The sequence below is a fragment of the Oryctolagus cuniculus genome, chromosome 10, assembly GCF_964237555.1.
Source record: "Oryctolagus cuniculus chromosome 10, mOryCun1.1, whole genome shotgun sequence".
In the NCBI taxonomy this organism is placed as follows: Eukaryota; Metazoa; Chordata; class Mammalia; order Lagomorpha; family Leporidae; genus Oryctolagus; species Oryctolagus cuniculus.
The window spans coordinates 45,334,844-45,355,935 of record NC_091441.1 but is presented as its reverse complement, the minus strand read 5'-3'; the positions used below and the strand labels follow the sequence as shown (position 1 = coordinate 45,355,935).

Genomic DNA, 21,092 nt, shown 5'->3' with positions numbered 1-21,092 from the left:
CCCTAAATGTTAAAACATCCAGAGAACATGACTTAGTTGGACTTCCTGCAGACATGACGTTAAAAAGAAAGTTTTTTCAATGAATACTTTCTAAAATGCTTCGGTGGAATGGTGAATGTTGCTAAAGAAAATGCAGAAGGTTTTCAGGTTGTCAGATTGGCTCTAGTTGGTGGCATTGCTCCTCTCGTCAGTGTCTCCTCAAAATCAAGTCTAGTCAAAGAAGCTCACCCAACCTGTTGACAGGGAGTATACTGTCCCTTTAAAGATGCAAAACAAATGAAGCACAGCAAATACAATTTAGCTTTTCTCTGGGCAACATTCTATAAATCAATTTTCTCTGCATGTATTGAAATAGTCCACTAAGAATGGAATGAATATATTGCTGAACTCATGGCATGCTCTGGAAGCCCCTCCCCCCCTTTTTTTCTTTTTTAAAAATAAATGTTGGCATTTGTTTTTATCATATGCCTGCTGTTCCTAAAAGTGGAACATCCAGCTTCACAAATCTGGCCAAAAAACTGTTACACATTAGGGACTGAAGTCTAAATTAAAAACACAAAACAATTAGACAATGCTAATAAATATGGTACACTGTCAGGGAATCAGGTCAGCTCTTCATTGTATGAAATTCTACCCACAAACACTAACCCATGAGGAAGATGGAACTCTCCTCTCCTGGGAAGCACAGATGCGCACTTACTGTGTACACACAGACTTGGAAGTGAAGTGGGTTTAGAGAGGGTAAATATTTGGTTCTTCAAGAGCTACCTTCACGTTGAATGTTATTTCCTCCATGACGTACACGCGTTCAGGAAACGCTTTAGCCACCTCCTCCACACTGTTGAAATATTGCACTGGCTCCTTTATATCTCGGTCTTGCTCCAGCAGCTTGAATTGCCCTAAAACACATGATAACCGGAAGAGACGTGAGATGTTTTCACTGGACAGCTGTCACTGTGGCGACAGCATCCTCTTTGTCTATGTCAACCCTTCTTTATCAGATTCCTGTTCATTTTTAGTTGTTTTAAAAGTGGGCATGGCAGAAATCTTTGTTAAACTAGAATATACTATATATATGTTTAGATACCAGTTTAAAAATGAAAACAACCAGGTATTTTTCTTTTTGTTTACATTAAGAGACTATTATTAGAGGTCCAAAATCAAGCTGAGATGCTTACTTGGTATTTGGTCTTAAAGGTGAAAACTTGGCCAGCGCTGTGGTGTAGCGGGTAAAGCCGCTGTCTGCACAGCCAGCATCCCATATGGGTACCAGTTCAAATCCCAGCTGTTCCACTTCCAATCCAGCTCTCTGCTATGGCCTGAGAAAGCAGCAGAAGATGGTCCAAGTCCTTGGGCTCCTCCACCTGCATGGGAGACCTGGAAGAACCTCCTGGCTTTGGATCAGTGCAGCTCTAGCTGTTGTGGCCAACTGGGGAGTGAACCATCGGATGGAAGACTCTCTCTCTACCTCTCCTTATCTCTCTGTGTAACTCTGACTTTCAAATAAATAAATAAATAAATAAATAAATCTTTTTTAAAAAAAGAGTGAAAACTGTTGTTCATTTTTTTTTTTATTTATTTGAAAGGTAGAGTTATAGACAGTGAGAGAGAGAGAGACAGAGAGAAAAGTCTTCCCTCCATTGGTTCACTCCCCAAATGGCCACTATGGCTGGAGCTGCGCCAATCAGAAGCCAGGAGCCAGGTGCTTCCTCCTGGTCTCCCATGCGAGTGCAGGGGCCCAAGCACTTGAGCCATCCTCCACTGCATTCCTGGGCCACAGCAGAGAGCTGGACTGGAAGAGGAGCAAGTGGGACTAGAACTCGGCGCCCATATGGGATGCCGGTGTTGCAGGTGGAGGATTAACCAAGTGAGCCACAGTGCTGGCCCCCCATTTTGTTTTAACAGTAAATTGTTACTCAGTTGTAAAAACACCTGCACATAGTAGAAGCCTAAAACCAAGGCCCAGTAAGCTGGTAGAACTAATATTTTTTAAAGTTAGTATTTAAACATTTTTAAATAAAGTAACATACCAGACTCCTGGATTTCACAGAATTGATATTCTTGGTTTCATTTTATTTTTATTTATTTTCATATTACTTGAAAGGCAGATACAAATGCACACAAACAGACACACACCCACACAGATAAGAGTGATCTTCCATCTGCTGGTTCACTCCCCAGACGCCTGCAACAGCCAGGACTGGGCCAGTCATAGGCAAAGAGAACAGAACTCTGGGTCTCCCATGAGGGTGGCTGGGACCTAAGTACTTTAGCCTCCACCTGCAGTCTCCAAGGATGAGCATTAGCAGGAAGCTGGATCCGAAGTGGCACGGCCAAGGCTCAAATCAGATACTGTACACCAAACATTCTAATGTTCTTGGCTTTCATAGTGTGCGGGCAATGTCAGGGGTTCACGAGCTGCTGTAAAGTGGACACTACTGAGGCACAATGAGAAGGATTAGCAGAGAGGCTGGCTGTGGAGTGAGCGCCATGTGCCTGCCTGCCTTTTATTGCTGTGCATGGAATTCATGTGAGAATATACTATCATAGTATCCACAGTGTGAGAGATTTGTGAAGAACTTGAATGTATCCTTAAAAATGTCAAGGATCTATTATGTTGTTTACACCATATCAATATGTATGACACTGCTGCTACATTCTGGAGCAGTTGTGTTTAGAATAAAAGCTCATATGCAATCAAGTCAAGGACACAATGCTTCTTAGCAGTTATTTTCTGAATCCTGTTTACAATCCTGTTTGAGAAACTTAAAAAGGATTCAAAGCTATCAGAGGCAGATCTCGGCATGTTTCCATCCAATATCAGGCAGACATAGGGAAACTTTCACTCATAATCTCAGGCTGAAGTGCTGTTCTAGACACCCAGCACAGAACTGACATCCCAGCAGGAAATAGATAATAATTACAGTAACTGAGCAGTGTGTAGGATGTCGGAGGGTGACAGGTGCCACTGAAAACAGGCCAGAGCAGGGGGATGAGAGTGCAGGATGACCAGAGCAGGTGCTGCTGAGGTGACCTTGGAGGTAGGTGAGGCAGCAACATACTTGGGAGATAGGGGTGGAGTTCTCCTAATTTTAAACACAGGCGACTTCCTCTCGTAAAGAGCCTCAGCTGGGTGGGCACCTGCATGGCATGCTGCCAGCATGGCTGGTGTGAGGTGAGTATGGGATGACAGAGAAGACACAGAGGTAAAAGGTAGTCAGATCATTAGGGCTGATAGGGAATTGTTTGCTCTCCATTAACAGTGGAGATGAGGTGATTTAACCGATGCTACAGGGGATCCCTGTGGTGGTTATGTTGAGAAGAGGCAGAGAAAGCAGTGAGGAGGTATGAGATGGCAGGAATGGAAGCCATGAGAAAGTGCCAGGAGTCTGCCCTGCACAACTGAAGGTTCAGAGCTGCCATGAACCGAGTCAGGTTTGAGGGGTAGAGGGGGCATCGGGGTTCAGTTCGAGATGTCCACTGGACCCACAAATGGAGAGATCCAAAAAGTTCTTAGATGGACATATAATCTGGGAGGCAAGGTGGGAGGTCTGGCTGGAAATAATCAGCCGGGAGTCATCAGCACACAGATGCTATTTAAAGCTATGCCACTGGGGCCAGCGTTGTGGTGCAGGGGGTTAAGCTACCACCTGCGATGCCAGCATTGCATATGAGCGCCAGTTAAAGTCCTGCTGATCCCACTCCCTGCTAATGCACCTAGGAAAGCAGCAGAAGATGGTCCACATACTTGGGCCCCTGCTACCCACATGGGAGACCTGAATAATGTTCTTGGCTCCTGGCTTTGGCCTGGTTCAGCCTTGGGTATTGCAGCCATTTGGGGAGTGAACCGGTGGATGGAAGATCTCTCTCTCTCTCTGTAACTCTGTCAAAATAAATAAATAAATAAATTATTTTTTTAAGCCATGCCACTTTAAGGATGGTGATTTGGGGCTTGAAGGTAGGCAGACAGCAAAGAGAGCTTTGTATCCCAGGAGACTGAGATGGACTGGTCAGGGGAACGAGGCAAATGAGGAAGACATGCGTCTTCTAAGCCAGGACGCTTCAAGAAGGAAAGCAATGCAAAATGCTAACAGGGCACTGAAATGTGACTAAGAACTGTGAGATTTAGCATCTTGTACTGAATTAGGGACTTTGATAAGAGCAGTGGAATGGCTGGGCCAGAAGCCTGATAGACCCCAATTCAAGGGAGCCCAAGGAGTGGGGTTTAGCCCACTGGTTAAGATGCTTGCATCCCACACTGGAGTGCCTGGATTGGATTCACGTCTGCAGCTCCTACTTTCAGCTTCGTGCCAATGCAGACCATGGGAGGTACTATGATTGGGCCCAAGTGATTGGGTTCCTGCTACCCATATGGCAGACTTAGTTCCTAGCTACTGGCTTTGGCCCAGCCCCAATTGTGGTAGGTGTTTGGGGAGTAAATCAGTGGATGGGGGAGTGCTTTCTCTCTCTCTCTCTCAAATACATAAATCAAATTAAATTAAAATAAGAGGTGACAGAGAAGGAAGAAATCAAGAATAAGAATGAACACCAGGCGATATTTGGAGAGTTTTGCAATAAAGGGAAGAGACATGGAGTTGTAGGTGAGGCTGGAAGCAGAAGTGGGATTCAGGGACTGCTTTCATTCTCCCTAATATGATCGGAGAGGTAACAGCATGCGTGGGTGTTGATGGAATGACCAACAGGGAGAGGCTCATGATGGGAGGGGTTACTGGAGCCCTGCCACTGAGCAGGCAGAGGGGCTACATCTAATGCTGGAACAGAGGAGCTGCCTTGAGACAGGAGCACAGGGAGCGCCTCTTCAGTCCCCTTTTATTGCCACAAAGTTTTCAGCCACAGTTGGAAGGAAAGCATCAATTGAGAGGTGTTAGAGCGCTAAGGAAAGAGGAGAGGACTGTAGAAGGCCCCATGAGAGTGAGTAACTGCTGAGGTTCACGGTCATGGGTTAAAAACAAAACTAGAGGGTGGAGCTGTGGTTTTCTCCAGCTAAGGTCAGATGTACAGGCACCAGCACTAAGTAGGCAGAGATTTGGATTCAGCCAAGGCTATGGAACTGCTAAGTGAATGTGACAAGCCAGAGGGGCAACGCAGTCAGGCTATGTGCAAGGGACTGATTATGACAGGGAACATAGGCTGGGGAAAGAGGGACCGAGATCTTGGATGGGAGTGAAGAGGGACAGTGAAAAAAAGTAGTGGGATCAATGGATTGTGGGCTGTGATGGAGTAGGTTTTTTCACTCTGGAGGAAGAGAGCTCAAAATCCAGGCAGAGGAGAGTGGCCTAGTTAAAAAATCTTGCCCTGAATGCTGTCCATAATCTCAAGAAGTCCTTTCCAGGAACTGATTCAAGTACAGAACAGATAGATAGATAATCACTGGAAATTTTCTTCCAAGACAAAACAGACACTCCTTTGGCATTGCAATGTGATCTACCTGGTGCAAAAGCAGTCAACAGTGGAATTAAAATGTATAGGTCCATCTGGTTAGAACTTCTGGAATCAGTGGACAGAGACCCCAGATATTTGCCAGAATTTCCATTTATCTGTAATTGTGATTTACATTTTCTAATTTGTTAGATGAGTAAGAAAGGCAATTGTAGATTTGGAACCTGTACACAATTCAAGCCAACGACCATGAAACCAAGTAAAGTTTCATGAAGACCTGCAGATGATATCTTTTCAAGAGTATGAAACAATTTATTTTAAATTTGTGATTAATATTTTAGAAAAATTTTCCTAAGATGGAGGGATTTGTATGTATGCCAGACACTCATTAAGTGGTTGGCAGATACTAAATCTCTAATTCCAGGAATTATCTAAAAGCTACATGCCTACACTAAATTCTGCTGTCCTTTCAGAAATGTATATGCAGGCCAAAGATATATTCTTCACTGTACCCTAATATTATTCTCTACTATGTCAAATGAGACATTACCTTAAGTATCAGTCTTAACAAAAATATAGTGCAAGCCACTTACACAGTTACATATTTTCTGGCAGCCTCATTTAAAAAAAAGGGAAAAAAGTGAAATTAATTTTACCAATGCTTTATTTAAGTGAACACACCTAAATTAATATAAACACCATCAATGCATTGCATTGTTCTTTCTGCCTCGTTAAGTCTCTTAAATCCGGTGTAAGCTTTACGCTCATGGACCACTGCCATCTGGACAAGCTGCATTTCAAACTCTCCCAGCCACATGTGCCTGGTGGCTGCTGTGCAGGCCAGGGTAGGGCCATGTGACTGCAGACACTGCTCCAGTGCTTAAGTACAGGAGCCTATGGTGGCGCCATGCTAGAGAAACGAAGTGTCTCCTGACAAAGTAGAATGTTTTTTCCCACAAGGAAGGTGTAGAACTCTTTTTCTTTTTTTTGTCCTATGTGCCAGGATGACTGAAATTTTGGTTCGAACAGCAGAGCCTCAGTTTCTTGACAGAACCACCTCTATCCTCTTTTCTTTCACCTTCAGTGCTTCCTCTGTAAGCATTCTTCAGTGACTTTCTGAATGTGTCCAGGATCCTATAATATTGCATTTTGGTAAATGGACCACATGAATGATGGTGTTTGATGGAGCCATGGCACATTAGTCTGCACAGTCATTTGTGTTCGTCCTCTCATTGGCCAGGAAGACGTCAGAACCAATGGCTCTGTTAGCCCATGAAACTTTGATGTACCCAGAGGAGAGAATGAGAAAAAAAGCAAAGCAACCCCTGAATATGACCAAATGCTATAAATTTGAATGTCTGAAATTATATACATATATTTTCAGGGTATTTTCACATGGGTATCAGTGACCCAACTACTTTTTTTAAAAATTTATTTATTTATTTATATTTAAAGATTTATTTATTGTTGAAAGGCAGAGTTACAGAGAGCCTGAGGCAGAGAAAGAGTGTCTTCCATCTGCTGGTTCACTCCTCAGGTGGCTGCAACAGCTGGGGCCGAGCAGAACTGAAGCTAGGAGCTAGGAGCTTCTTCCGGTCTCCCATGTGGGTGGAGAGGCCCAAGGATTTGAGCCTTCTTCCATTGCTTTCCCAGGCCATAGCAGAGAGCTAGATTGGAAGGGGAGCAGCAGAGATTTGAATCAGCATCCATAAGGGATGCCAGCACTGCAGGAGGCGGCTTTACCCGCTTCAGCACAGCGCCAGACCCTATTTATTTATTTGGGAAGCAGAGTTACACACAGAGGAAGGGAGAGACAGAGGGAGACAAGTCTTCCATCTACTGGTTCACTCCCTAAATGCTCCCACAACTGGGTCTAGGCCAGGCCAAAGCTAGCAGCCAGGAGCTTCTTTTGGCTCTCCCACATGAGTACAGGGGCCGCAAATGGCTGCAATGGCCAGAACTGGGCTGATCTGAACCCAGGAGCAAGGAGCTTCTTCTGTGTCTCCCACATGGGTATAGGGGCCCAGGTACTTGTGAAAACTTCTGCTGCTTTTCCAGGCACCTTAGCAGGGAGCTGCATTGGCAGTGGAGCAGCCAAGACTTGAACCAGTGCCCATATGGGATGCTGGCGCTGCAGGCGGTCAGTGACTTTACCTGCTATGCCACAGTGCTAGCTTCCAAATGTCTTCTTAAGGTAATGTTTTTCTCTTCGGACTACTGAACATTTATTTATTTATTACTAAGTCTTTACCTTTAGGATCTAACTAAACTGTGTCATTGCCCGCACCCCTCATCTTGAGCAGTTATTACAGTAAATGTGATTAAAGCCAGATATGAATGGCTTTAAAGATTAGAACCAACATTAGCTGACAAAGAACTACTTCCAGCTAAATCACTATAAATGTGTTTAAGTAAAAAGGGGGCGATTGGGGTTTCAGACTGAAAAAGATCCTCATCTTTCATCTCACACACGCTAACTTGGCTGGAGTGTTGCCAAATGGAAACAGGGTCCCTATTATACCAAACACCCACTATCATCCACTGTTCACACCCGTGTTCCATGCCCACCCCATCCTACTAATGCTTCCAACTCAATCATTCCCTGATATGCTGGGCCTGCCAACGTAGGAGCTCTCGTAGGTGTTCTCATTGATTCAGTCTTTCTTAGGAGGCTGACATGGCTGGGTAGCAGTTGAGGTCTGTCAGATGATGGATTAAATCAGACAAGTGATGGATACCCAGTGATGGCGGGACTGCTGGGATGCACTTGTTTCAGATACCTACTGTACATTTTACATCCACCATCTACAGACTCAGAGTCTGCTAAGTTCTGCCTTCTGGCCTACTGGTGGGCTCCACCAGCAAAACGGTGCAAGACATGGAGCCAAATTCTTTTGCTGCGGCCACTGCTGACACCACCAGTGCACAACATAACATCACATCTGAACATGGGTCACAGTACACATGTGACTTCTTTTTGCATGGGATTGGCAAACTTGTTCTCTAAATATTTTAGGCTTCATGGGATAAATGGTCTCTACTGCAACTACTCAGGCGGCCAGAGACAACACAGAAATGAACGGGAGCAGCTGTGTTCCAACTGAGCTTTATTTACAAAAACAAGCAGGTCATACCTGACCTCAGGCCATGGTCTACCCATGTCTGTCCTACAGGAAGGAATAGAAAGACAGGACGTGAGAAATGTAAACGACCAGTCGTAAACACTGCACTGGGGTCTCTTAGGAGGTACCTGCCACCACATCCTGTTGTTCATGCTTTCCTTTACTTATTTTTTCTGTTTTCCTTTAAATGGGAGTCTACAATCAATAAGGATCCAATCTAGAAGATAACTTGTATTAGGAGAGTGGTGCAAATAACCAGAAAATACCAGTGCTTACATTTTCTCACTATGCTTGGCAAGACCAAATCTCTATGAACCGTCACTTAGCTTCTACTCTTTTATAAAAGTGTGTGACATTCTCAGATTAGTCAACTTTGAGTACTCTGGCAATGATGCTGGGCTATTGTGTCACCACGTTTTCTGTAACTGCTATGGCCCAGAATCCCCAACTTGTCAGAGTCAAAGCCTGGAGAAAATCTAGAGTTAAGAGCCAGTCCTCTGCCAAAAGTGAAATCAATTTACATAACACATATTCCCACAACCCCCACATGGAGGAACTAATTTTTTAATAGACCATTTCACAAGTAACAGAGTCTTTTGTGCCACCAAATAAAAAACATGTGGAGATTGTGGAAACATCTGTTCTGGGATGTTACTGTCAGACTCTGTTCTTGGAGAGGGAGGAAGCTGCATTGTCCTTCAACAGCTTTGATGATTTCATAAAAACGTCTGCCGTCGTGAGAGCTGTTCCTTCTGCCGGTCCCTGAAACTCCCAGGAACTGATCAGCGACAAGGCCAGGCTCACCCATTACAGTTTAAATACATTTAAGAATGTCTGACAGGAAAAGATCGAGGCTGGATTTCATGATGTATTTCTAATTGTCTCATCATTAATGTAGATTAAAAAAAAGAACTGCCATCCAGAAAATATCCACTTTTTTTGCATGTCCCTTGAGATCACTGCAGTAATTTACCAGGCAATGGGTAAGCACTTAGCTCAGCTAAGGGGCTCCAAATTGTTCCTTCCAAATCTATGTTTCCAGCACCTGTTCAAGGGTAAAGGAGCCCCATTCTACCACAACACACTCTCCTGTACTTAGAGAGGAAGATCCCTTGTCAGAAACAAAACAGCAACAGATTTTGCTAATGAAGACGCGAGAGCAACAAAACTGAGATGCATGGAAATGACAGGGTGAGCTGGAGGTGGTGGAATTCAGGTCCACTGAATTTGCCACTGCCTGAGAAGTTACGTCCAGTGGCCAGTGGAGATCCATCCTTGTCATTGGCAAAGGTGGGGCTCCTTGTGATTTGTGCCTCGCTGGTCCCCACCACTGCTGGCAAGGGGCATGGCTTGTGCTAAATCCTCTTTTACAGCCCAAGTTTTACTGTTCACCTCCCTTTATCACAGTGGCCTACTTTATGTGTGTAAATAAAAAGAAATGCATTGAGAACCCAGGCCTGCAGTATCCATTTGTGGGCCCATAACTCAAGTGCATAATAACATTCTGGCATCTCCTTCATTGCCAGGGCAGAAAAACGCTGCAGAAAATCATTCCAAGTGGTAAGATAGGAAACCAAGCAAGAACAACCAAAATGGCACCAGAATACCCAAGCACCTGGCAAATGTCTAAAGTGAGCAAAAAGATGAAGAAAAGGGAATCCTGGAATGTTGAAGATGCTGTGAAGGGAGGTGGAGTAAAGTAGGTGCTTACTGAATGAATGAACTTATCTTCTCTTACCCTTCTAGACATAGGCCACTGACGTTAAGTTTGATGGTTTTAACTCAATTGTACAAATTAAATGGATAATTAATTTTAAAAGCAAAAGATACAACATATGTTTAATTAATGAATTATTTTGGGGGGAGGGGAGAACAAGAGGGAAAATGCTCCCATCTGCTGGTTCACTCTTCAAATGTCTGCAACATCTAAGGTTGGGGCAGGCTGAATCTAGGAGTCAGGAACTCAATCCAGGTCTCCCATGTGGGTGGCAAGGATTCTACTACTTAAGCTATCATTGTTGCCTCTCAGGGTGTGCATTAGCAGGAAGCTAAACTCAGGAGTGGAGCCAGGACTCAAACCCAGGTGCTCCAAGGTGTGATGCAAGAGTCTTAAAGCGCTAGGTCAAACACCAGCCTCAACATGCATTTTAAGTGGCTCAAAAACTAGACCTTAGAAGCATTAAGCCATTTCTATATGTGAAGCACTTCAATTATCAATTGACACGAACAGCAAACTAGCTGCCATTTTTTGAGATATAGATAAACCTGGGCAGAAATTAAGATCTAACATCAAAAACACTTGTATTTTTATCTGATGCCTGTGTGCAGACTAGCGTCTCTATCGCTACAGGACTGAAATGCACTAGCAGTATTTCCAGGTAAAAGATATGCACTTTGTTAATTTGAACAGCAGCAACAAATACATTGCCTTTGTGAAAGTTTATGGAAATGTTCACTTCCACCAACAATATGTGACAACTCATTTAGCTAAACCTTTCATATCTGCGAATGCTACCTAGTTTGCTTTTTCATAAAAAAAGTTTAAAAAATTTCTTAATATATGTGATTACCAACATTCTGCTGAAAAATTTATTTTTTTAGAAAGAGTTACAGAGAGGGAGAGGAAGAAGCAAGGGGGTCGGGGAGAGAGGTCTTCTAACCATTGTTTCACTCCCCAAATGGCCACAATGGCCAGGGCTGGCCAGGTTGAAGCCAGGAGCCAGGAGTTTCATGTGGGTCCCCAACAAGGTTACAGGGGCCCAAGCACTTGGGCCATCTTCCACTGCTTTCCCAGGTGCATTAGCAGGGAGCTGGATTGGAAGTGGAACAACCAGGACTTGAACTGATGCCCAAATGGAATGCCGGCAGTGTAGATGGTGGCTTTACACACTACATCACAGCACTGGTCCCATTACAACATTTTAATAGTACTAGAGGGTATAGGGTAAACAGTTTCACTCTTTGTCTTATCCTACCATCTCTGTGGGGAGGTAGCTGCTATCATTACCTTGTACACACGTCCAGAGGTGTTATCTGATCATCTATCTCCACACAAAATGCCATTCTTTTCAAAACAAGTAGTAGTGTTTTATACAGCTATTTCATCATTGCATGTAAACCTGTCTCACTCTTAAGAGCTGCATAATATTCCACCACAAGCACATACCATAACTAACTTATCAGTCCCTTGTGGATGGACATTCGGAGTCATTTTAATCTTTTTCAGCCATAGTGATGTTGAAGTTAATATTCCTGCACCAAAGACTACACTTTTAATCCAAGGACATTCATGGCAAAATGCCTAACTGCAGAACCAGGTCAAAGGGGAGGTGCATTTTGTTCTGGATACATACTGTCAAGCGCAGTGTATGCTGATGTCTACTTAGACTCCCACAGATGGCGTTTCCTCATGCTTTTCCTAATAGTTTGTGGTCAAATTTTTACAAATTATCACTGCCAATCTGAGTGGTAGAAAGTGATATTTCACTGGGATTTTCTGTTTTTCTCATTATAAAGGGTATAATTATTAATTATTGTGTGGCAGAATTAAGAGCGGGGGCAGTAGTGGAAGGCTTCATGGGTGCACAGCCCACCACTTGTCCAGGACACCAGGACAGGGAATATGTCTGAGTTCACAGCCATCTGGGATGAGCTGTTTTTCAGCCACCCTGTCTTCAAATTAATCCACATTAAATTTAGCAAAGCCCTACTTCTTTGAGATGTAGATCTTCTGTGGCCAGGGAACTTGATTTTGGCACTCCAGAGGGCCTCAATCACATGCTCCTTGTTCTGCAGCTTGGTGTGGATGGACATGGTCAGCTGGTCAATATGAACTATGGCCACTGTGCCCTGGGGAGTTTCCAAAGGTGCCCCTTAAACCCACCTAAGCCTAGGATGGGAACAGCTTGGCGTCGTCAGAGACATAGGGATCGACTAGAAAGGGTTATCTTCAAGGTCCCGTAGGGCAGCCTCTACAAGCAACAGGCTGTGTGCACTACCAAGGAGTCTGCTATTGGCAGGTCACTGTACCTTGGGCCTCCATGAGGAAAAGGATGCCATTGTTTTCATGAGTAATGAACATTTCATATTCTGTGAATTCTATTATGAATCTTTGAAATTTGTGCTAATTGTAAAGTGTTAAAAGTGAAAAGCCAGGACCAGGCATTGTGGCACAGAGGGTTATGATGGCCTAAATGCTTGGGCCTTTGCACTTATGTGGGAGACTCAGACAAAGTGCCTGGCTTCAGCTTGGCACAGTCCTGGCAGTTGCAGCTATTTGGGGAGTGGACCAGCGAATAGATTTTTTCTCTCCTTCTCTGTCTGTGTAACTGCCTTTCAAATAAATAAATACTTTTTTTTTTTTAAGAAGTGAAAAGCCAAACTTGAAATACTATGACATGGTACTCCCTGTTCTACAATCTGATACCCTATGTGCCTACTTATGATTTGGGGGGCGAGGAAGAAGAAAATGGAAGTGGAGTTGGGGGGAAACAAATCCTCAACAAAGGCAGAGAACAAGTCTCAGCACAAAGGCTCCAAACATTAAGTAACCACAGAGAACAGGAACTTAGCCAAAGAACAAAGAGAAACCATCAGTCAAAAAATAATGACCTTCATCATAAATCATCAGTGGGGATTTGTATTTACTTCTCTATACAAGATTTTATAAAACACAGGGTCAAACCTTTAGTTCCAGTTCTGAAACTCTGTCCTTGAACTTAACTAGACCTATTCAGATTCAAAACTGAATCATTCTGCAATGTGTTTTCTAACCAATAAAGCTACTATATATAACATGCAAATATCTTCCCTATTTTTTGAAAATGGGAAAATTACATTTTTCATTATATCTACTTGGCTAGTTACTTACCTAGGATGATCAGAATTTTTGGTAAGCAAATTTGTTGTAAACATGATACAAACTTGAAAGCTCTCAGATTTGAACATAGTTGCTAACACGTAATGATGGGAATCTTGGAAGTGCCTTTATTTTCTGTCTATGCTCATTTTTTCCCTAGGTGTTGCCCTTTCTGTTCTTGAAATCTCTTTCCCCTCAGCATTTATTGCTACTATCCTGGTTGTGGTCCCCATTACTCTATCAAGAGATTACTGCTTCAGGTTTCAGGCCCATTTCCATCTCTGCCCTTCCATCCTTCCGTCATCATCTTATTTACCTTAAAAAAAAAAAAAAAAAAAAAAAAAAACCCTAAACCAAATCCATCTCACTCAACAATGTGAGTGTTCCATAAATGCTTGTAGAATAAATGAACAAACAAATAAACCTAGTAGTCTTAATCTCTAGTCACCGAGAGTCCAGGCTCCTCTGCCTGGGCTTTTATGGCCCCCCCTTGATCTGGTTCCACTCAGCTTATGCAAAGATTTCCCCACCATCTGTGCAATCAACACTCATTTTCTCCTCTGCCTTTGCTCATGTTCTTTTCCCAATCTGTGCAAAACTATGGAACCTTTCAATGGTTTTGTAAGTTTTGTGTAAAACTATCTTCCTTTCTTACCCTACTTCTTTTCTCACACTCCCAATTCTCCTGGGGTGCCTGATCTATGATCCTGGCTGCAAGGACAAGCTGACAACACACCAATCTTCTTCTCAAGTCAGATCTCTCCCGATGTCCCCTTGATCTACCCAGTATCTGCTACCCATCTCCAGAGGCTCTCCAGCAATGATCTCAAAATTAACATATGCACAACTAAACTCATCATTTTTGGTATTCTTGTTCTAAAAATGTTTATTTATGTTTATGCATTGGAAAAATGAAGAGAGAGAGAGAGAGAGGGAAAGAGAGAGAGAGATCTTTGATCCACTGATTCAGCCCACAACAGCTGGGGCTGGGCCAGGCCAAGGCCAGGAGCTTGGAACCCCATCTGGCTCTCTAACATGGATGGCAAGGACTCAAAGACTTGAGCCATCACTGTTGGCTCCCAGGTGTATTACCAGGAAGCTGGACTGGGAGGGGGCGATGGGACTGCATCCCAGGAACTCAGATATGGGATGTGTGTGACCCAAGCAGCAGCTTCACAACGCCCATGCCACCTTTTTACTTCTTGAATTAAGCATCCACCCGAACCAGAAACCCAGGTGGCCAACCTTGACTCTCTCCTTTCCCTAATCTTTCATTGCTCCTGTCAGTCCCAACTACATTTAATTCCCTGTGTCAACTCATTCCTTTCCATCTGCACTGCTATTGCATATCCCCAACATCATCATTTCTGCCAGCTTTCCTAGCTGGCGACCTTGCTCTAGACTTTTACTTCAGGAAAGCACCCTTTACAACACTGCTTAAAACTAGAATCTAATCATATTTCAATTTAGGTTAATCTGAACAGGATTTATTTATGATGTATTACTGGTAATGGTAGGAGTGGGCTTCAGGGAACCACAGTGATAGCATGGGGATAGTACTAGAAAAGAAAATGCCACCACTGGCCTGAGGGAACAAGAGGAGGGAACAGTTACTGGAAGAAGAAAGCTGAGTAAATACTGTGGCTCTGAGACGAGGGGGATGCAGCTGGCCCCAAGTGATCTTTTCAGGAAAGAAGCCAACAGAGAATAATGACTTTGACCTCACTCTTTTCCTGTCCATCTCCTGCGGGGGCTATCTATCCACTGGAGGAACCTAACTGGAAATTAAAATGCATGGGAGTCTGCTGACTAAATCCTATAGGTCCCACTCTAGGGTGAAGAAGGGTCAATGTAGATTTGGGGAAGAGCAGGTTTACAGGAGATGTGTACACAGACTCTCCAGGATCCTGCTGTCATCTTCCTCTCATCACCCATTCAATTATCTTGGAAACAATCTAGATCCACCCAGAGGGAACTATGCCTCTTCTCATACTGAACTCAAGATCCGGAAACCTATTCTCTATTGCTAGGTTTGGCCCATCTTTGAAAATAACCACTTAATCACCTCCTCTACAAAATAATTACTCATCACATATCTATTAATAAAAAAAAAAAACAGTTCTTATCCCAGGTGTATTGACTGAACTAATTTAATCATTTTATTATCTTATGTACTTTTTTTTTATCCAAGTATGTGTAATATTTTATTGTCCTTATTCATTTACATGTCTACAGTCACAAACTAAACAGTAAACACTTTAAACAAAATAGGGAAGGGAATGTATGGGTTACTCTCAATGTCCAATACTGTGCAAGATACATAGTAGGCACTTAACAAATGGCAGTTAAATGAAGGTATGAATTGAGGCATCAGCTCAAATCCAACATCACCCAGGAATCTTTCCCTGATAACTTCAGCTCATGGCAACAATTATATTTATTGTCAGAATTTAATGCTTAATTGTTCCCTACTGGTTCCCCCTGCTTTTGCATCATTTTCTTAGTTAATCCTTAGTCCATTCCTGACAGCAGAAATCATCTCTTCTGCTTCTTTTTTTACAGAGTTTGAATCCATATTAGAAACTTAATAAAACTTATTTGAAGAGAAGGAGAAATATATATATTTTTCATAGCCTGAAATTCAAATATTCATGGGATCAGAAAACTACTGAAAATTGGTAAAACTGATTAAAAAGGTGGAGAATGTGACTGATTCTCAAAAGCAGGAAATCTCTTTTTTCCTTTTCTTTTCTTTTTTTTTTTTTTGTAAATGCACCCAATTTTAAACAATTGATTCAGATAAAAAAAAAATCTCATGTCGGCCAAGGATTGTTCTGCATTTCTGAGAAAGAGTAGGGCATAAATGTGGCTCGATTAAGGACATATAAAATCAATGATCTAGCTGATGCTGTATGCAACTGTGTGAATGCTGATTAAGAAATGTTCCAGAAATTCAGGTGGGAAGTACAGGCTCCCAGAACACTTCATTCTACTCCAATTTGAAACCATGGACCTGAAGTGGAAGGCTTCTATTTACTGCTTTTAGTGTAACACTACAAAGTAATTAGTCACCTTTTCATTAGCTAAAATAGCTGAGAGGAACTTCTTGGGAAGGGAAAGGTTTACCCTGGCTTATAGCTGAATTCACAGGTCAGGATGGGGCAGCCCATTAGTCTGGCCTCTGGTGGAGGCTGGCAGTGGTGGAACAGGTGTGGGGAAGCCATCATGGTGAGCCAGGAAGCAGAGAGACACAGAGGAAGCACACTCAGCTTATATAACTAACCCCTCTTGAGAACTATCTTTGGAGGGGCAAGCCCTCAATGACCTAAAAATTTCCCACCAAGTCCACCTCTGAGAGGCCATAATTAGTCTTCATCTTTAAGCCATTAACCATTCAGGTAAGACCTGGGTTTAAACATCTGCATGGGCTTCGGGAGCCAAGTCCCACTAAGTTCATAATAATAAGAGAGCTCTTTTAAGACCTACACTGTTGATAGTGTTCCTCTGCCTGGGTGTACCCAAGCTCATCCTGCTTCTACTGGTCTGACAAATGTATTCAACCTAAAAAAGAAAAAAGGTTACAAAGGATGGTGCATCCTGACTCTGAAGGCTAGGATGTATTCAATGCTAGCTTTGACAGAGAATTAGATGAGAGAACACCATAGCAGATCACCAACTTCTGATGAAAGAGACTCTGTCAGTTTTGGAAAGACCACATGGAAGAGAAGGAGCCTGACCTATGGACAAGAGTCATCTCAAGGTGACTCTGTGCAGCACGGTTAATGTCATTTGACATGAACCCATTCAACAACCCACAGAGGTGCACTGGGAGTCTCAGAGTTTTTACTGATGAAGAAACTGAAATCTGCAGAGTTTAATAAGGAAGATGTTTTGGTGAGGGTGCACTGGTAGCAAATCCAGGATTGCAAGTTGTGTTCTGACCCCAAATCCACCTTTATTATACTGCGTCCAAAATCTACCAATGTCCTTCTTAGGATAAAATCAGTAGGGTGAGGAGCTGGCTGTGCCAAGTCTATTCTTAAAAAAAAAGTCAAAAGAAAGTAGGAAGAAGAGTCATGTACTAGTAATATATGCAAGGAATTCATTTTTTGATAGAGTTTGAAGGACTATCCAGATTATTTCACGTAATCCCGAGAATGATCCTGGCAACTGGTCAGATGATGAAGCACATCTTCAGTTAACTGGCACTCAGCGTGCCTGAGGCATGGAAGGTCCACGGAGGCACTAGGAATGCTGCGAATGCACACCAATCTGTGGAGGGAGAACTCAGTGCCCTTGTACAATGCCTGACACTCCAGCAACTCCTTCTATTAAGGATCAAAAGCATACCCTCAAAAATGGGAAAAACAAACAAACATGGTTCGATGTGGCCAGCGCTGTGGCACAGTGAGTTAAAGCTGTGGCCTACAGTGCTCTGAGTCCTGGCTACTCCATTTCAGATCATGCTCCCTGCTAATATGCCTGGGAAAGCAGCAGAGGATGGCTGCAGTGTTTCGGCCTTTGCACCCACGTTGGAGTCCCAGAAGAAGCTCCTGGCTCTGGCCTGGCCCAGTCCTGGCCATCGCATCCATTCAGGGAGTGAACCAGCATATGGAAGTTTTCTCTCTCTCTCTCTGTGTCTCCTTCTCTTTCTCTCTAACTCTGCCTTTCAAATAGATAAATAAATCATTTAAAAAATCATGGCTCCAAAATATATATAAAAAACAGTTTTATTTGAGGCAGGGTCCTTTTGGAGGAATAGAAAATAATCTATTTAGCAAAATAAATTAAGAGTGGCAAAAGTTAACCTTTAATTTGGAGAACTGGAAGTCACATACTATGAAATGTGAAGGGGAAAGCGAAAGTGAATAAAAAAACACGGAGCAGGGAGAAAAGAGAATGAGGAGAGGGGGAGTTATGGAAACAGAGACTAGTGAAAAAGGGGTGGAGCACAGAAGTCAACAAAAGAAAAATCCATCACACAGACATTCAGATTCCAACCCAGCAAAGGGCAGGGAGACCACACCAACGCCAATGGACAAAACGGACTACAAACGAGGCAGACGACATGCCATGCAGAGTCCATGCTGAAGCCTAGCGGTTTTCAGTACTCTGGTTCTTAGGATATACACTTCTCTTCCATGCCTTATGGAATTAGTTAAGGAGGAAATTTTTAAAAAGGAGAGGAAAAAAAAAAAAAAAAAGAAAGAAAAAGAAAGCCAAACTGCACATCCAGAATGTGGGGAGTATGAGGAAAAAACAGTGAGGGAGGCTAACATTTCCACCATTACCGCTCTATTGAAACATGACCCTGTGCTTGGCTTCTTATCTGCTCCCTTTTCCACAGCCCAACAGTAAACTCCCACACACCAGCGGGACCACAGAGGAGAGGCAGCAACACAAGCAGCTGTTCAAGCTTGGTTTTCATTAGGAAAAAAAAGTGCCTTGATTATAAGAGGTTTCATTTTTAACCTCTGTGCCAAACCTGAAGTGATTATAACGCCATGGACAGAGACACAAATGGTTCCTTAAAGGTGCTCAGTAGAGCAAACACAGTGTTGTGGAACAGGAGTGGGAGGAGAGCCCAGGTGTTCAGGGTGTTTTTTTTTTTTTTTAAAGATTTATTTATCTGAGAAGTAGTGTTACCGAGAGAGGGAGAGATAGAGAGAAAGGTCTTCCATCCACTGGTTCACTCCCCAAATGGCCCCACGGCAGGACTTGGGCCTACCAGAAGCCAGGAGCCAGGAGCTTCTTCTGGTCTCCCATGTGGGTGCACGGATCCAAGCACTTGGGCCATCTTCTACTGTTTTCCCAGGCCGTAGCAGAGAGCTGGATCGGAAGTGGAGCAGCTGGGGCTTGAACTGGTGCCCATAATGCTGCAGGCAGAGGCTTAGCCATTACGCCACAGCACTGGCCTGGAGAGCCCAGCTTTTAACACCCACCATGGCTTACTGCACTGAAACCTAGCAAAGATTCAAAATAAGAACATACTATACAGGTTCTCCATTGCATTTATGTAAAGGTTAGGGATATATTTTCACCAAATTTTTGAGCTACAAACAGCAAGGCAATCCAGCCATGGAGAAAACTTAATTGCATAAGTGAAAGATGCCAACCTTTAAAGGCTACACACTTTATGATTCCAATTACATGACATTCTGGAAAAGGCAAAATAAGCAAACAGCAAAATGATTAGTGGTTGCTGAGGGTAAAAGAGGATTAGGGAATGAAGAGGTAGAACACAGAGGTTTTCCAGGCAGTGAAATTACTCTGCATGATATTGTAATGGTGGGTGCAAGTTTGTCCAAACCCAATTTGTCCAAACCCACAGAATGAAGAATACCAAGAGTGAACTCTGATATAAACTGTATCAGGTTTGGATGGTAAGGAAGCATCAATGTAGGTTCAACAATGGCAACAAATGTATCACTCTGCTGGGCGAAGCTGACAGAAGGGAAGGCTGTGCAAGAGTAGGGGAAGAGGCTATCAGGAAATTTCTGTACCTTACTCTCAATTTTGCTGTGAGCTTAAAATTGCTCTAAACATTAAAGTCTCAATTAAAAAAAGAAAGGCAATTCGTTAAAGATTTATATTTGACAAATACTCCTTGAGTATCATTTTGCTTCCACATCTTGCAAACTAATTAGTGCACACACTTCTAGATTTCAAATTCTGGCTTTTACTTCTACCATGAAACTTTGGTCAAGTTGTTCTACACTTCTGATTGCTTCCGAATTCTACAAGGCAGTAATTCCCCACATCAGTTATCAGAATGCCCAAACATATACAAAGGGCTTAACACAGTAAGTGGCACATGATAAGGGCTCAAGTATGTGGGATGAAGACACACTTGTCATCAATGAAATAGAGTGTAATCATGCTATTCCTCTGATTTTCATACTGAGGAGAAGGTGTTAGCTCCTTCTTAAATGAACCCTAGAAAAAACTCTCCAGAATGTGAGACATAAGCAAGTATTCTAAAGTTGACATAGAGAAATGACACAACTGGTAGTCGGGTGTATGGGAAGAAGAGAGCAGAGAGAAATGCAGAAGTTATATAGGGTGGTTCACTGTCACCTGGCCAGAGACTCCAGACCTGGGAGAGACAGAGATCAGGAAACAAGCTGCCTTCTAAACCCACTGCTCAGGTAAAGGACAATTTCAATTAAAATGCTTCGCACTTAAAATAGAATTATTCTAACATATTTGTAACCACAATGACAGAGACTGGAGTCCTACATTTGTTAGGAATCCATCAACACTGCGGTAGAAATGAAAACCCCAGCAAATTAAAAAGGCTCTATGTTACACATAGCTGCTCTTTCTCACCAAATTTTTTCATTAAAAAATGGAGAAGCAAATAGCCATGCTGCTGCAACCTCATTTTTGCCAAGTGTTTAATCAAAGAGCATGCTTTCAAACAGGCGCGCAAACACATACCTTTGTCCTACTCCCAAACCAGCGAGTGGCTTTCCCTCCCACCACCTCACAAAAGAACTATTCTCCCTTGTTTCATTCAGTCTGCGCTGACAAAATGCCCCCGGTTTTTGCTCCAATACCTCCTTTTCCTCCAAATGCCTCTACTTTTATTCGGCACCATTCTAGCTTATTGAGCATTCTCTAGTGCCTTTCAGGTTTTGACCCTGTTCCATGTTAAACAGGCTGTGGTGCAAGTGTAGGATGGTGTTCAGTAAAATACTCTGGCCGACAGG

The 21,092-nt window shown here is 43.0% G+C and overlaps 1 protein-coding gene and 1 pseudogene across 7 annotated transcripts in view; both read right to left on the bottom strand.

The window, feature by feature from the left end:
- The window catches only part of GAREM1 (GRB2 associated regulator of MAPK1 subtype 1), a 247,930-nt gene that overhangs the window by 52,173 nt on the left and 174,665 nt on the right, over positions 1-21,092 (bottom strand). For all 7 annotated transcript variants that reach the window (XM_008261187.4, XM_002713492.5, XM_051852035.2 and 4 more), the window contains one exon: positions 769-899. In XM_008261187.4, coding sequence (XP_008259409.1) covers positions 769-899 — 131 coding nt within the window. The remainder of the gene's footprint in view (positions 1-768; positions 900-21,092) is intronic.
- Positions 12,464-12,590, bottom strand: LOC127492552 (small nucleolar RNA SNORA70; annotated as a pseudogene).